The sequence below is a fragment of the Falco biarmicus genome, chromosome 3, assembly GCF_023638135.1.
Source record: "Falco biarmicus isolate bFalBia1 chromosome 3, bFalBia1.pri, whole genome shotgun sequence".
NCBI classification, from domain to species: domain Eukaryota; kingdom Metazoa; phylum Chordata; class Aves; order Falconiformes; family Falconidae; genus Falco; species Falco biarmicus.
In genome coordinates this window covers 52969871-52988496 of record NC_079290.1, presented here as the reverse complement: position 1 = coordinate 52988496, position 18626 = coordinate 52969871, and the positions used below count along the sequence as shown (strand labels likewise).

General features: G+C 38.2%; 1 protein-coding gene across 1 annotated transcript in view; it reads right to left on the bottom strand.

Annotated features, from left to right (window-relative positions):
* B4GALT6 (beta-1,4-galactosyltransferase 6) overlaps positions 1–18626 on the bottom strand; it is a 37223-nt gene that overhangs the window by 9262 nt on the left and 9335 nt on the right. The window contains exons 2-5 of the mRNA XM_056330899.1: positions 8477–8593; positions 7998–8111; positions 1371–1495; positions 736–852 (exon numbers count right to left, since the gene is read on the bottom strand). Coding sequence (XP_056186874.1) covers positions 736–852; positions 1371–1495; positions 7998–8111; positions 8477–8593 — 473 coding nt within the window. The remainder of the gene's footprint in view (positions 1–735; positions 853–1370; positions 1496–7997; positions 8112–8476; positions 8594–18626) is intronic.

Below are 18626 nucleotides of genomic sequence, written 5' to 3'. Positions count from 1 at the left end.
CAGCAGGATAATCACCTCTTTTGACCAGCTGGTTGTGCTGTGTTTGATGCCCCCCAGGATGCGGTTTGCCTTCTTGGCTGCCAGGGCACTCTGCTGACTCACACTGAGCTTGCTGCCAACCAACACCCCCAGATGCCTTTCTACAGGGCCCCTCTACAGCCACTCCTCTCCCAGTTTGTACTTGTGCCTGGCTTTACTCTCCTAGGTGCAGAATCCAGCATTTCGACTTGTTAAATTTCATCCCATTAATCAAAGCACAATGCTCCTCTATCTAAATGCTTCTTGAAGGCATCCTGTCCCTCGTGAGAGTTAATAGCACCTCCCAGTTTGGTATCATCAGCAAATTTGCTAACAATGCACTCAACTCCTGCATCCAGATTTTTGATAAATGTACTGAACAGAACTGGCCCTAGAATTGAGCCCTAAGGAACAGCACTGGTGCCTGGTTACCAGCCAAACGTAGCCCCATGTTTTTATCCTTGAAGACTTAAAAAGACAACAGATTCAAAGAGACTGTGATATCACATATGAAATACCAGCCTGTATTCGAAGCAAAGCAACCATGTATCCGGCCACTAAACTGGAGAATGGAGCTGAACTTTCCTTTTTCATTTTAAGTATTAGAACAGTGGAGTAAATTTTTAAATTCTGAATTCATTCAAATCTTGGTAAGAATATCAAATCTCTTTTTAGTAAGGAATCTTAAAGAGTCACCTTTCAAGTAAATGCTGTTACCTGTTCAACAACATAGAAGGCAAATTCCAGCCGCTGCTTCTGCAACATAGGTATCAGATGACGGAAAAAAATTGGAAGATGCTCATGGCGATTCCGAAAAGGAATAAGGATCGCCACCTTCAAAAAAATCAAATAGATTTTAAGCTACTATATTAGCATTTTTAAATTCTAATGTTTCAATACAGATCAAGTTTCCCATGGCTTTCACAGGTTTTTCAACTTTTACATTTAAATTGGCTCTGTGTTTTACACTTTTGTTCCAGCTAAGAAAGAATTAGAATTTTGCTCAAACAATTAAAAAAAGAAAAAAAAAATCTGAGTAAAATATAAGTAATATTTTCCTTTTTTGTTCACTTGCTTCTAATTATACTTCAAGCAACACACACATAGGACAAGTTGGCATCCACATGATAAAGATGTTTAGTAACAACAGTTAATGAACCTCTGTAAGTTCTCTTAACAATCCATTTCAAGTTTTTTTCAAGCTTTAGTCTCTTCTTGAGCACAGATACATATCTTACAACATACTACATATTACATAAAATATATAGCAGTAAAAGACTGAGTGCTTGCAATGGTAAACTATTCTTACACACCAACAGGAAAAAAAACCCAACAGAAAAGTAGCATCTCACCTTCCATCGTGGCTTACAGTCTTTTGGTTTCCAGTGTCCTCCTGGTTTAATGTCTAAATCTTTTGAAAACAGTTGCTGAATCTCATCAAAACTAATTTCACTCATATTGACATCAATAAGGCCTCCTACAGAGAGGAAAAAAAATTAGTTACTAATTTCAATTAGGACATCAGATCTAATGTTACAAGGTATAGCATAGACAAACAGCATCAGAAAATTGTAGTTACACTACCTACAGATAAAAAATAAACAACTTATACTGCACTCTTAATATTCAGTTTTTACAGACCAAATTTCAGTATTTCCCAATATAAACATCCTTCAATAAATCCTATAAGCAAAATAATAACTTCAGAGGACACAAAACAAGCCAAGTCATTTGAATTCTGTAACTATTCCAGAAAATTAGCCACATAACAAAAATTAGTTTCAAGTACGTTTTTAACAATTCCACATCATCTGCACTACTGAACTGATACTTAAATTCTGAGTTTCTTCCTACCTGCACCTCCACAAAAAAAAAAAAAATAATGCATCACTACATGCAACAAACTTCCTCCATTTAAATTCTAGGTAATAATGCACATTTCACATACAGCCTTCATCCACTAATTCACCACTGTCCACATCAAACCAATTTATAGTAAGTGGTTAGATTTGAGAATTACCACTGATAGAACTAATTACTCCAACGGGAAAAGCATTCGTAAATGACCACTGATGAGAGTGGAATTCAGTAAGATATTGAATAAATACCACAATATGTTACCAAAAAAATCATGTTAGTACTTACTATGAGAAAATATTTACACTTAGTTGATAGCTAAAAGTTGTCAGCCATTAGCTTATGCATGTATATAATTTCAAAATTGGAAATAATGTTTCACAGTAAATACCCTCAAAAGCAGAAATAGAAGGAATCATGAAAATCTAGGGAGAAGAGTAGTGTAATACTTAATAAACATAAGCTCAAGTTGTTCTTCAGCAATTACAATGCTAGATCATCAAATAAAACTCTTGCAATAACTATCTGATAGACAACATAAAATATGCTACTTATTATTGTCTAAAAGGTTAAGTCTTTTGGTAAGGGTTGGAATTTTAAAGTCGATGAAAGAAATCACTCCCATTTTCTCCCCTGTGTCCGTACCCACAAGACCCGATTTGCGTCCAAATGATTGCCTCACGATGTAACATTGTACTGATTAGCTATCTACATCTTTTGGAAAGACTGAAACTTTTGGAGCATACTAGGAATAAGTATTGCTTTCAGAAGGCAGAAGATACTGCAAGAGCTATTTTAGTTTTGGAGATGATTAAATGTCAAACTACTTGTAAACGTAGAAGGTAACTTTAAAAAAAAGGAAAATTATAGGAAAAAAAGGATCAAAACCAGCACAATAAAGAGATTTTTTAACAGATTTAAACAAACCAACTTTGATTATTTTAAAAGAAAAAGGAATTATACAGAGCTTTCAATTAAAAAAAAAAAACAAACAGAAAAAAAACCAGCAACAAAACTTAGATTATCATTATGGTTGTATCTGAAACTCTTCAATAACCTGAAAATGAAATCTTACAAAAAGCAGAAACAAAAGCAATCAACAAAGGACCAGTATATAGAGTATAAACATGTACAAATTAAATTTAAAAAAAATAAACCATTAAATCAATTTCAACTATCAAGAGACAGAGAAGCAACAAGAGACTTTGTTTATTTATAGAATCTAATAGGAAAATAAATAAAGGTCAATTAGTATGAAAAGAAAGCAAGCAACACATGGTGCAAAGGACTGCGCTGCCTTAGACTCCAGAGAAAAGTTTAGTTTTGATCAGACTTTTAGAGAGTTTAGAAAAAAAACCCACAACAAAAAAAAACAACAACAAAAAAAAACCCAACCCACAGAAACCAAGGGAAAAAAAAAAAGGAATGGTGAAACAGCATTCATATAAGGCAGGTACTTCTAACTTGATGGGACATGATGAAAATCCATCCAGACTGTTTAAAAAGTTGCTACAGTAAACCATGACATACTGGTACTATCAAAAGTACACAAGAGATGGATAAACAGAAATCAGCAGTATTCTCCTGTCACTGGTGGGAGGCAGAAGGCATCTCAGTAAATGTCTGGCCTTAGTATTCACTACTTCCATTACTGGCTAGCATGCTGCACAAAACATTTATACAATCCACAAAAAAAGAAAGCTGAGGAAGCAGAAAGAATTTTGAAGAACGGAATCAGAAAACACAGTAATGTCAACAAATCAGATACATACTGAAATCAACAGAGTGAAATTAATTTAAAAAAGTATGGATTGTTACTGAAGGAGAAATGAAGCATACATGCACTAAACAGGAAATACCACGCTATACTGCAGTATACAGAAAGATATTTTGATGGTTTATAATGGATCTCTTATTAATATGGGACAATAAAGTGAAATGTAATTGCATAGAAATCACAAATTTCTTTCTTGAGTACATTAATGGCTGTTATATGAAAGACAGAGAAGGTAATTACTAGTTTGGTTTGTAACCAGGGTTTTAGCTGGTTATGATGCTTCAAAATGATTTCAAATTACAGTACAAAAATCAAGAACAAGAGCTTTAGAATCTATGTAGTCTAGAAAGGCTGAAAGTACTGGTTCAGCTACAAAGGAAGAGACTGACGAAAAAGTAAGTCTTTTGAAGACATAATAATTTGGTACATAGATGGTAACCAACTTTCTTCCAAGCATCAAGGCAGGCAAGCAGAAATCCAACTAACTTGCAGTGGGCTGAAAGCAGGTTGAGTATTAGGAAAAGCTTAACTATTCATTTGAAGGACTAATACAATATATTACTTGTGGGGACAGTAGAACTTCCTCCACTGATGACTTTTTTTGTGTGTGTTTAATACAGAATAGATTTTTCTAATATCTATTTTAAATGGTTTAGGTACATTCATTCACAGTGTACTGAGATAATCACACTGGAAGATCTGGGTATTTCTTATAGCTCATTAAGAGCCAGTTCTTAAGAAAACCATGAAGTGACTGCTTAAAAATTCTTAACATGAGGGGTTTATTTCATATAACTGAAAAAACTGATCTGCTTTCCGTCTACCTCTCAAGTCAGTGTTAAAATTATGCTAATCAAAGACACGTTTGTACTACTACTGTCTTGAACTAGAGGTGTCTTGCTTATGAATTAGCACAGCAGTGCTCAACCAGTGGGTTATAACCTGAAAGACTGAGTCACACACAAAATACCCTGGTTAGTCCTATTGTAAGAACACATGTACTTGGGACAAGACATGATTATACCATACTCCTTTCACGATACAAATCTGGAAAGTTGATGTAAAGAAGAGTAGTTGACTTCTGTAATAACCTTGGACTATTAAGCAGGTCAAAATAGATGTCAGTCAAGAAGCTTTCTTCCCTGGCTATCTCAGGACCACCTACAACATTTCACTGCATTAAATAATTTTCAGAAACTAAATCTATTTTATTAGATTATAATTAAATACATAAAATGATGATTAAAAAGGTATACACGAAAAACAAACCGTGAGGCATACCTCTCTTTGCTAAATAGTAACTTATCCAGTTATCCAGTTAGATATTTCCTATTAAAATTATGATTTCTCTATCAAATTAAGCAGGACAGAATAAGTACAAAGAGATGGGGAAAAAAAAAACATAAAAAGAGAACAGTAATAAGGGAACCTATAGACAAATTCTAGTAAAGTTACATATAGCCAATAAGGCTGATAGCAAAGATGGCAGAGTAGAATGCACTCCTACTCTAGCAATTTTAAATACTTGTCACTGCAAACAAATCTGCATCAATGATTTAAGATAACATTCTATAAGAAGGCTGACCTATTAAGTACCTTCTAACTTGTCTCATCCCTCCACTCCTGGACAGCAAACTAATACACAAGTGGAACTGGCAGCAGAAGTCCATACAGCTTTGAACTAACTAACCTGGCAGAATTCAACTGCCAGATACTATTATATGCATTTTTCAACGAGCATAATCATCATTCTTGTTTCTCTGGTTATCCAGAGTAGGCATTTTTCAAACTTTTTATCTGTCTCCCAAAGTAGCTAAAATATTTACTATTGGAATAATTTAGTTTTATTTGTTTACATGTGCAATATTATAGAAATGAACATCCACATGATTTTTAAAGTCGAACCCTGTTTCTGGAGGGGAAGAGACTGAAATAAGGAAGTAATCACACTGTGGCTAACTGTAACTTGGCTTAAGACAGTTTTCTACATGATTAAGTTTATAAGCAACAGCAACTGATTTATGCTCTTGGCTCTATGTCTGTATATTTATGATGTAAGAGACAAAGTTTAGAATCTGGAGGTGCTGAAAAGACAGATAACAAGCACTGTTACTGTACTCTTCACTGGAGAAACTTCTCTGTTGGGATTAAAAAAGAAGTTATAATAGAACCTAGATTAGCCTAATAAAATCCACTAGTTTTCTTTGAAGAAAAAAAGATCAGCCATTTAGTTTGGCTGGCAACACTGGTATGATATGGAGCTCAACTGCTATAACAAATATTTAATTACTTGCTCATTGCTGAGTGACAGCACACAGCTTAAGTCAGATGTTAGTTCAAAAAACAAGAGGTTAGAATTCTGGAAGGCATCACAAGTATCTCCAGAAACTTTCAAATTTTCCCTCTTACAAATCAGTAGTTTACTTGTTTGATTTTAAATACAGCAAGTAAAATAAACATGCTAGCATAACAGATACTGCCAGATACTAATGATGTGTCACTTCTAGTAATATATTTACACTTATTTACAGAGAGTTGTTGATTCTTCTCTAATTGGTACCTTCTGACACCAAATGAGACTTTCCAATTTAACTGATTAGTTTTGAGATCTATACTTATGCCACTATTGGTTCTTCACTCAAAAATATTGTCTCTCTACAAAACATTTTCTAGAACTGAAGAAATTCTGTGGATTACTGACTCAAGTTATGATTTCTTCCAAATGTAAAGCACAAAAAAAACATTTATACTTAATCATCCCTTGCTTCCTACAACAACTCTGATAATACAACAACAATTCCTAACATTAAGAGAAAAAAAGCTGAAAACTCAATAGCAGTTTCTAAGAAGGAATTCTGTTTTAGCCAAGGGACTGCAATTTTATATAGGTTAAATATAAGAAATATCTCTAACAGCAAAAATCAGTGGTGAAGGTCAAATGGTAAAGCAGTCACCACCAGCAGTGATTTGCCTCTTTCTTTTTAATATTCAAAACTGATCTCCTACCTAACACTTCTTGATCTTTAAGGATAGGTTTCTCTACAAGCCAGGAGAGCAAACTGCCCAGAATTTTGTCTGAGTCTGAAGAATGGCAAGTCTGCGGGAAAGGGGAATTCACACGAAAATTTACAATTCTTAACAAGAATTTTTAAGAATATTCCCAAATAAAGCTCTACTTTGTCTACACAAAGAAAATAAAAAAGTCATGCCGACAGCCTTTCGGCCACATTATTCAGTCAGCTTAAGGACACTGAATTACATACAATCATAGAGTGGTTTGGGTTGGAAGGGACCTTAAAGATCATACAGTTCCAGCCCCCCTGCCACAGGCAGGGACACCTTCCACTAGGCCAGGCTGCTCAAAGCCCCGTCCAGCCTGGCCTTGAACACTTCCAGGGATGGGGCATCCACAGCTTCTCTGGGAAACTTGTTCCAGTCTCTCACCACCACAGTGAAGAATTTCTTCATCATCAAGGAACTCTTCCAGTTTTGTGTAAAGCAGTTTGTGTAACTGCTTTAGTTGTGCAATACCTGCTTATAACACCTTCTACATACACTGGTATACTGCTACTCAGGACAGCTGTGATATTACAAGTTTTATAAAAACCCAGCAAACCCAAACAGCAATGCTACTCAAGTACTCAGTTTCTTATTTCTGCATGATTCCTCTGCAACTAAACACTTTCAAACAAAATAATTAGACGTTTAGATTCTAGGCTTAAAGATGAATTAAGTTAGGTTACCTAATCAAGTTCTATTCAATAGCTTGGGATCTTAAACATCTGGATTTCACAGGTTATTTTTAAAATTTCCTGATAATCACAACTTTTCAATTGCTATATAAGTACTCATTATGACAGGGCTTTAGCTCCTTTTTACCTCCATTAATTCTCACTTCACCATCTTATTCAGTTTCCTATATATTGAGGTAACTGTGACTAGCTGATGAAGATTTGAGAACTAGTTTCTGACTCATGAATCTTTGTATTAGGAATACCATTTCCAAAAAGCAAATTTTTAACTATTTATCAAAATATGCAACTCCGAATGCGTATTTTATATAAAGTTAGAGTATTCCTACATATTAATAAAAATATTTAGTATGTAATTTATAGAAAGTAAAATTATTTGTAAATAAAATTTAAAACACATTAGGTGATTAGTAACAATAACTGCAGGCAAAATTCCGCTAAGTATTATTGTCCATTCTTAGATGTATTTTATTCATTATTTTCTGCTATATATTTCAACTCCTTACAGTTACACTTTGCAGTAAAATAATTGCATTTCCTTTTAAGTACAATCCAATTTACGAGATAAACATTAAGGTCAGCTTAAAACTTACTCATGTAAGGCAGCTTCTCTGGACAAGCCTGGTAAGGAGAGTAAGTGAAGTTTTCTGGAAGATACATTGTTGTTTGAGCAACACAGTCACTAGAATTGTTTCCTTCAGGATAATCTTAAAAAGAGGAATTGATTTTTGAAAAACCTATGTTATACACTGAATTTGTAACACACCATCATGCAGGTGAGAGCATTAACTTTGTAAGTAACAAATTCCTAGCCACATGTTAAAAAAAAATATTACTATTACCACACTAAAGGAACAATAATTAAATTAAGAAAACTTTGTTACAGCTATGACAAATATTTCCTACTAAAGTGAACTGATAAACAGTAACTGTCTGGCCTTCACACCAGTTACAGAGAAGTAGCACTTGGGTCTAGGCTTTCAGTACCAAGACGAGTCATTAAGGTTTGGCCATTTTTATTTTTTTCCCTAATAAAACTCTTATAAAAATGAAATTAAATAAATATTCTTACCTGTGCCATTCAGTGTGGTGTTTTTGTTAGTGTACAATCTGATCATGTGTCCTATTGTTTTTACATTTTCTCTTAACATTATACCACGAGCTTGTACCATGAAGAGATACGTGTTTGCTGGTAAAACAAAAAACAATTTTGAATTTGAATTACAATAAGGTACTTCCAAATTATTTTAACATCCATTTATAACGTGTTCAATATTTGTTGCTGTGTCTGAATCCATGACTGGTGAACATTAATCCTTCAAGATGAGGAACCACAGAGAGTAAAACTTAACAGCAACAAAACAAAAGAATAAAATGGGTTCATAACGACAGGCCTATATGAAAACCCAAAATTACAAAATGTCAATACACATTATATGACTGTCATTTCTCTTTAACTTACAAAAAGCAACTGACAGTGCCAAGAAACAATCAAATTTATCTATAAAAAGGTTGTCATACGTAGATACATCTCTCATATACATCATAGAATATAGGACAAAAAGCATCTAGAAAGTATTTCAGTCCCACAGAACAGTCCCTCTTTTTACTCATTAGTTGACACAACTTTCAGTCAAAATGTACTGCTACTCATTCACCCCAACAGCTGTTTCATTATACAACTGCTACAAATCACTACCAATCTCCAAGTATTAATGTTTGATAATTATATGTGGAGTATTTATTACAGGCATCAACGGTGAGTAAATCATCATTCTGAATAATTAAGCAACTCACTAACAACAACTGCATGAAGTAATTCCCTGTCTCAGCCTTGCACTCAAAGCCCCAACTCTGATGTCAAGACAATCCTTTGCCTGAACAGAGTATGTTAGAAAAGAAGCTGCATGTATATCTGAGTAAGCAAACGTCTATCCAGGACTCACAGAGCTCAAAAAATAATGTACAGGGAAGGGCAAATTCTTGGCAGAACAGTTTTTATGCTGATTAGCAAAAAGAATCAAAAGGATCATCTGTCACTTCACCTGTGCTAAGCACCCACTTGTCTGGCAGATACTTGGCTCACTGTAACTAGTAACCACCCTAACCAAAAAGGGCTGTGAGACTTTGGAGGAAAGAACCAAACAGAAAAGAAAAACAACAAATTAATCTTAATCTGGCCTGAAAAGATTAAAGAAAATTACAAAATTATCTCAGGAACTCCATCAGGTGACCCAGCACCAGTGGCATGACACTAACTCCAGATCAGTTAATATCTTCTTACAGCCCAACACAAAGAGACTAGAGCTACGGAGAACTGTTTATAAAGGACTGGGCATTTCCAGAGGAAAATACAGGGACTAATTCCACCACATTAGCAAACAATACTACTGACACTCACAGAGATACAAATACCAACAAAATCTTTTAAGGAGTATTATTTGCAAATTCTACAATAATATTTTTGTTTTTAAAAGAATGAATGGAGGGGCTCTCATGGCCTTCAAAGAACTCCTTATTAGAATGAAGAATATTATCACTAATAAGACAGGCTCTGAACATGTCAGGTGCTATGCATGGTATGTAGTTCTCAAACTCTTAGCCAGCATGACTAGCTACTTTGATTAACAAGAGTTTACACATGTGTAAAAGTTACTCAGCTACTTGGATCCTGAAGTTGTCTCAACATCCCCATGCCACTAAAACAGAAAAAAAAAAAACCCAAAAAAAAACCTTGGCCTGATAACACAGGGAGGAAACCTAACAAGAATGATTCCTACTGGGATCTAAGGCAACTGGATCCAAGACAACAGATAACATTCATATTTCCTTACAGAAAACCTGCACAAAAACTTCTTGAATTTTCAACCCAATTCACTGTAAAGTAGTACTTTGGGGTTCTAATAATTTTCCTATATTTGTAGTTTTCCACTCAAACTCTGATTTTTTAGGATTAAAATGATGACATCTGTCTGTATTAAACATTTCCGTTAATCTGTACAATTCTTGAGTTCACAGCAAGTTACCTACTCAAGAAACCTCCTTCTTTAGGAATCAATATAAAAGCAATTTGATCTGTTCCCCCAAAAACAATCATTTACCTTCCATTTCAAAATTCAAGACTACCCTGAAAGTAAAACTAAGTCGATTTTTGCCTTTCAAATAGGAAAAAATTTTCCCATATAACAAAGAATTACTTTATTCAAACTTTCAACATATTTTCAATTGGTATCCACCCTTCTTTTTTCTCCATGTATTACTGTACAGATCTTCTCTTCAATATCTTCCTCTTCCAACACTAAAATAATGTTCTTTTTCAGTACAAATCAGTTAGTAAATACTGACTTCAGAGATAACGTCCAGAAGATTGTGCTATGTTCTCCCTTTTAACGTAATACCAAAAGCCACTTATTTTGAGTTTTTCACACTGCAGAACTCACAACCAGGAGGCCAGTCCCCAAGCAACAGATAACTTTAGGAGAAAAAAGCCCACCAGTTCTATTGCTGAGATGCCGGTACTTGGTATGGAATACCTCTTTGGTCACTACACATCAGCTGTGCCAGCTTTGTCCCCTCCCAAACTCTTGCCCACCCCCAGCCTACTTGCTGTGGGGGACAAAGTGGGAAACATAAAAAGCAAATGCAGTTAAGCAACAGCTAAAACACTGTGTTTATCAACACTTTTTTTGGTCACAAGTCCAAAGCATGTGTCTTCAGAGACCTCTTTCTGATAGCCCATAAATCATTTCATTAGCTGCTTCTTGTTCCTTTTTCATCAACACTACAAGTCCCTGTCTACAAACTTGCTAAGAATACCATCTTCCTTAATGAGCAGATCATAGCTCTTTCTTCTGCTTATGTGTTCACCACCCTTGTGAATTTTTCTGGCTGCTACCAAATCACACTGATTGCAAACACTTCAGCTGTTAAGAGAGATAGATGTCACTACACACACAGTGACAGAAATTATGGACACTGTGCAGACAGTAAGTATACTCTCCAGACATGGTTGAGATGAAAGACCTGCTCCAGAAGTCATTGCAAGGAATATTAGAAAAATCTACTCAAGCATATTACTGTTGCAGTCTTATGAACATGATACAGTACAGAACTGAGACTAAGACCTTCAAACAAGTCCACAAGAAAGTCAAGAGGGCCACATAACTGTTCCAAGTTCCTATGGGAAACTTTACTGCAGTCCAGATAATGCAGACATAAACATTGATAAAACAGATTTTCCACAAAAGCATCCATCTCCCCTTTGTTGAAGGACAACTTGCTTCTGACAAAGAGGAGAAAAAGTAGAACACACACCTTTGTGAGAAACAAAGCTAGAAAAGATTTCTCTCAAAAGCAGGCATCATGAAAAGACAGAATTACAAAAACAACCAGGCAAAGTCTGCTGCCACCTTGGCCTAAGTATTCAAGAGCTGCCTCTTGCTAACAGGAAGATCTAGCCTTGCCATGTTTTTCATCAAGCTGTTCTTGCAGTCTACCCCAATCCAACACCTCCTCTTCCTGGCTGATCTCCTTGTCACCTCACAATCCAGCTATACACTAATATAGAAACACAATGAAACATCTTCCTTTCTGTGCACTCTTTGCCCCGGCTACCTGGGTCTCCAGCACAATCATGGTTACAAGGAATATAGACCTGACCAGTTTATTCCACTGGCATTCTACAGCTGCTTAGGTAGCAGCACATGCTCAAGTAGCCAATTAATTACTTCAGAAGCTAAAAGCATCAGGCAAAAATAAAAGATACTAATTTAGTCCTAAAATTAAGTCTCATCTACTGTCACAGGTTTGTTGGCAAAGACCTGTGGAAAAGAGCACAGTTCACATGTCACATCAACCAGCAGTGACAGCAACTAGCGTTCAAGAGAATCCACGAAGGCCAGAAGCATAACAGAGAAGCATCTCTTTTTCTGCTAGCATGGTGAGGGAAAAGACTGACAGCAGAATACCAAGGATGACTTCCACAACAATCCTCTTTTCAGCTGTCGTTGGTACTTTAATACCAGCCATCTTCCTGAGCTTGTCACAGGTTTCCACAAACCTTACCTATACCATCATAAGTATGACCCTTAACATGCTGGGGTGCCCACTCAAGTGCCTGTACACTAATGCATGCACTACAGGGAATAAACATCATGACTTAGAGATCTGTGTGCAGTTCCACAGCTACAATCTTATTGGGATCACAGAGACATGGTGAGATAGTTCCCATGACGGGAGCGTTGCAACGGACAGGTACAGGCTGTTCAGGGACGACAGAAGGGTAAGACAAGGAGGGGGAGTCACCCTTTCTGTGAGAGAGCAGCTGCAGTGCATGGAGCTCCGCCTCAGGACAGAAGAGGAGCCGACTGGGAACTTACGGATTACAATTAAAATTACCTTTAATCCTAACCCATAAATGGGTGTCTGCTACAGTCCATCTGACCAGGAAAAACAAGTGGATCGTGCCCTCTACAGACAGATATGAAAACTGCCTTACATTCACATGCCCAAGTCCTCATAGGACCATGACTCCTATAGGTCTAGGATTTAGAGAACAAGTCTTACAAGGAACAGCTAAGGGAACTGGGATGGTTTAGTCTGGAGCAGATGAGACTCAAGGGGGATCTTACAGCTCTCCTCAGCTCTCAGGAGGTTGTACACAGATGGGGGCTGATATCTTCTCCCAGATAACTAGTGACAGAACAAGAGGAAATGGCCTCAAGTTATGCCATGGGTGGTTTAAATTGGATATTAGGAAAAAATTCTTCACTGTAAGGGTGCTCAAGCATTGGAACAGGCTGCCCAGGGAGGTGGTGGAGTCACCATCCCTGGAGGTGTTTGAAAAACACGTAGATGTGGTGCTTAGCAACATGGTTTAGTGATGGATTTGGCAGTCCTGGATTAACAGCTGGACTTGATCTCAAAGGTCTCTTCCAACCAGAATGATTCTGTAATTCTATAGGGGATTTCAACCACGCCAGTATCTGCTGAAGGGACAACACAGCCAGATCAAAGCAGTCCAGTAGGTTCCTGGAGTGCACTGGTGGTAAACTTCCCGACACAAGTGACAGAGAAGCCAAGGGGAGGTGCTCTGCTGGACCTCACACTCACCAAGAAGGTGGTGCTCATTGAGCATGCGAAGATCAAATGCAGCCTGGGCTGCAGTGACCATGAGATGGTAGAGTACAGGATCCTAGGGGCAGGAAGAAGGAAACGCAAGCTCACAATGCTGGACTTCAAAAGAGCAGACTTTGGCTTCTTCTAATATCTGCTTGGAAGAATCCTATGGGATAAAGCCCTCAAAGGAAGAGGGGGGCAAGAAAGGTGGATAATATTCAAGGATCAACTCCTCCAAGCTCAAGAGAACTCCATCCCAATGAATACGAAGTCAGGCAAAAATGCCAAGAGGCCTGCATGGATGAACAAGGACCTTCTGGAAAAAAAAAAATCAAACACAAAAAGCATACCAAAAGTGGAAACAAGTACAAATAATGTGGAAGGAATAGAAAAACACTGTCTGGGTATCCAGCAGTGCAGTTTGGAAATCTAAAGCCCAAATGGAATTGCATCTAACCAGGGATTTCAAAGACAACCAGAAGGGTTTCTATAAGTGCACAGGTGACAAAATGAAGACTAGGGAAAATGCAGACCCATTGCTCGATGAGACAGAGGACCTAGGTGCACAGGACATGGAAAAGGCTGCAGTACTGAATGCCATCATCGCATCTGTCTTTACCAGCAAGACCAGCCTTCAGGAATCCCAGGTCCCAGAGACCAGAGGGAAAGGCTGGAGTAAGGAAGATGTAGTCTTGGTGGAAGATGATCAGGTCAGGGAATCTTAAGCAAACTGGACATAAGTCCACGGGCCCCAATGGGATGAACCCATGAGCACCAAGGGAGCTGGCAGATGTCATTGCAAGGCCACTCTCAACAATCTTTGATTGATCATGACAACTGAGAGAAGTGCCCAAGGACTGGAGGAAAACAAATCTCACTCCTATCTTCCAGAAAGGCAAGAAGGAGAACTCAGGGAACTACAAGCTGACAAGCTTCAACTTAATCCCTGGAAAGGTGATGGAGCAACTAAACCTGGAAACCATTTCTCAGGTACATGAACAGTAGGAAAATCATCAAGAGTATACAGCATGTCTCCACCAAGGGGAAGTCATGCTCGAACAATCTGATATACTTCTATGATGAAATGACTGGCCTCAAGCGAGGAGAGAGCAGCAGACATTGTCTGCCTGGACATCAGTAAGACCTCTGACATTGTCTCCCATAAGATCCTCATGGACAAGCTGTTGATGTACAGGCTGGATGAGCAAACAGCGGTGGATCAAAAACTGACTGACCAGGCCCAAAAGGTGAGGATCAGGAGCATGTTGTTGGAGGCCAGTGACTAATGATGTACCCCAAGGGTCAACACCAGGTCCAGTCCTGCTTAACATCTTCATTAGTGATCTGGATGATGGGGCAGAGTGTACACTCAAAAAGTTTGCTGATGACACCGAGGTGATAAGCCATGCTGCCCTCTAGAGGGACCTCAATAGGCTGAAGAAATGGGCCAACAGGAACCTTATGAAATTCAATATGGTGTGCAAAGTTCTGCACCTGAGGAAGAACAACCCCGTGCACCTGGTGCATGCAGCTGGAAAGCAGCTTGGCAGAAAAGGACCTGGTGGACACCAAGTTGAACATGAGCCAGCAATGTGCCACTGTTGCAAAGCTCAGTGGCACCCTGGACTGCATTAGGAAGAATGTTGCCAGCAGATCAAGGTGATTCTTCCCAGCCCTCACTCAGCACTGGTGAAGCCACACCTGGAGTACTGTGTCCAGTTCTGCACTCCACTGTAGAATAAAGACATGGACATACTAGAAAAAGTCCAACAAAGGGGCCATGAAGAAGACAAATGAATCTGAGCATGTCTCCTATGAGGAAAGGCTGAGAGAGCTGGGACTGTTCAGTCTGGAGAAGAGAGGGCTTAGAGGGATCATATTAATGTATATAAAGGGTAGGTGTATAGGTTGTGGGAAAATTACTTGGGGGGGGAATTAGAGAAAACTAGGACCTAACAGAAGCATAGGATTATAGAAAGTTTTTTAGAGTAAAATATAGCTATCACTTTCAGGGTGGTTGGCATGCACAGAATCTACTTTACTGCAGCTGCCTGAGCAACACACCTGCTGATAGGAGTAACGGCAGGTGGAACAGAGTGGAGACCCCACGGCCAGGCTCTGCTGTGCTCCCTGCAGGAATGGAAACTTGATGGCACCACACAGCTGATAAGCTGCACAGCAGTTGTCACGTGAACAGTATACGAGATGTCCACTGCTGAGCCAACCACTGTGGCAAAATTACTCTTCTCGGATGAAATAATCTCATTGTAACACTAACACACACCTCCACCAAAAAGTGACCTGCCTCCAAGGTACTACTACTCCTTACTGGGAACATGATATCAATTGGTAAAAAAAAAAAAAAAAAGTATGACTAGAGTCACTCAAGCTGCACCTGAATTTAAAGAAAATGGACTAGTCCTGGACTGGAGTAAGTCCAAAGGAGGGTCAGGAAATTGTTGTCAAAACTCCCAAACTACCACACACTGGTTCAGTGTTTTTTTACAGTTGTCACAAATGAGGGGACTTCTAACCAAGGCAGTCAGCCTTGGGAACAATGGGAAACAAAGAATGGATGATGAAAAGAACACTGTTAAAAGTTATGCCCATGGAAACCTCCAAGTGAGGAAGTTCTGGCTGCAGGAAGAGGTAAGTTGATACAAGTGTTGCAATCAAAGAAATCTGGTTGACAGTAGAACACAGGTAATGTGGTAGCAGGAGATCGTGAGCTCCAACTCAAACAGCCCCCCCAAAAGAGGGCAAATCCCTGACTGGAGAGCACACATAGTTAGTGAAAAACTTCAGCAGTGTTACCTGAGTATGCATACTAATTTATATTAGAAGCAAGAAACTTTTAACCTATCCTGTGATGAATATGCAATGTACTATGAAGTATAAAAAGTGGACAAATGCGGGGAGAAACTAGGAAACACTGCGTCGTAACTTCTGGGATCAGCTGATGGGCCAAACCTGTCTTCTCCCCCATAGGGATGCCTGCTGGATAAGAACTTTATTCTATAACTAGCTCATGCTAGCTGTTAAGTGTGTAGTTTTAAGCTTGTTTTACAGTCAGCATATTACCACCAGCAATCTTCAAACCTTACACTGTCACAAACTTGTATTTTGTAAAATAAATATCTTCAGCTGAAGTTCATTTTTTATAAGTCTCCAGAGATCTGAGTAGTTGTGATAAGGGATTGGACTCAGTGACGCTGTCAGCGGAGATCCCTGAATAGATTGGTCGAATCACCCTCCAATACAGTGGGCTGTCAAAACACAGGTAGCGGACAGGCTGGTCAGACACAGGGGTCTCATCTTCCTTCAGAAACTGACAGGCTGATCAAATATAAAGGGTTTGAGGAAACCCCCCTGCTTCTTTACATGACATAGGTATATAATACATATGAAGGGAAGGTGCAGAGGACAGAGTCAGGCTCTTTTCAGTGGTGCTCAGCGACGGGAGCAGCAGCAGTGGGCACAAACTAAAACACGGGAGGTTCCACCTGAACATCAGGAAACTTTTATTTACTGGGAGGGTGACCGAGCACTGGCACACATTGCACACGGAGGTTGTGGAGTCTCTATCCTCAGATGTTCTAAAGCCATCTGGACATGGTCCTAGACAACTAGCTCCAGGTGGTCCTGCCCGAGCAGGGGGGTTGGACCAGATGACCTCCAGCAGCCTCGTCCAGCCTCAACTATTCTGTGATTCTGTGATCTGCTCCCACTGTAGTCTTTCTGCATCTGTACCAACCATCACTCCTGTCACAGTGCAAGACAATGCACAAGCCAGGAAGGCAAAATTCCACACTTAACCAAAGAAAACTTCTAACAGTGTAACCACCTAGAACTAGTTTCATTCATACTCTTCCTATTTCATTGCACATCGTCCACGGTAAGTAAGAAACAGCACTTCTGATGCAAGAAACACACCGAATCCAGACTGTCACAGTTTACAAGGTAAGCAAATGTTAAGTGTAGTGCAGGATATAAAACAATGCACCTACATAGGACACATTGGAATAAATACCATACTCAATGTTCCACCTAAAGCAACTGCAGCGTGAGCATGAACTCATACCTAATTCAGATGAAACTTTCACTAGTAATTGATCCAGATCTGTATCATCAATCATGAACACAGCCACACAACAGTCATCAAAAGTCCTGGGTTTAGGGCATTATTTAACACTCATTCTGATAAAGCATGTTAGGGCATTAAAGGGATCATCCTGTATTTCAGAGGAGATGTTAAAAATATCAGATGGATCATCTTTTTGTCTCCAGATTTTAGAGCTCATTAGTTATTAATAGTTTTATGTGTTAGACCGAAAACATTACCATTGGGGGGAGGGATGAATTAATTCTTAAAATATAAAAATATCTGTTAAAACAGCTCAATGTTTTTATGTCAGGTAGCTTCCTGTTATTTAAATATTCACCCAAGGACTACTTACAACTTTTTTAAAGAAAAAAAGTCTCTTCACAGATCACTCTCCATTAGGGAATCAAGCTCCTTCCAAGCAGTACACTTAAAATTAAAGCAATTCTCACAACACTGCATAGTTTATCAGCCCTTACCTTCACAGAAATAGCACAACACTCAGTTTTATATAAAAAATTAGTAATTTATCATGCTGTATAGGTACACTAAAGCAAAGCCAAAACAATGTACCATGCATTTAGAAGCAATCAATGTAGTAAATCATACAACAGAACAACTGAAGTTAAAACCCGATCAATGACTAACATTCTGAAGAACAGTAGGAAGTTAGAGCTGTGATTATTTTAACAAGACAGTCAGAAAAGCATTAACTAAATTACCAACTATGATATCTTAAATGCCAAGGAAAAGATGAACAGACTTGGAGATCATAAGTTTCATTTCAAAATGCAGCTTTTATCATACAAAGAAAACCCAAAACCCTAAAACACACAAGAAAGAAGCTTTATCTCAAGAATGCTTTCAAAGCAATTACTGAAAAAAGTTACCACTACACACCTTTCAAAAATTAGATGATCATCAGTGCAGCTATAGCAACATTATACACTGATCTTCCAGAAGGAAAAAAAAAAAACCAACACCAAAACAACCTGAAAAGCTC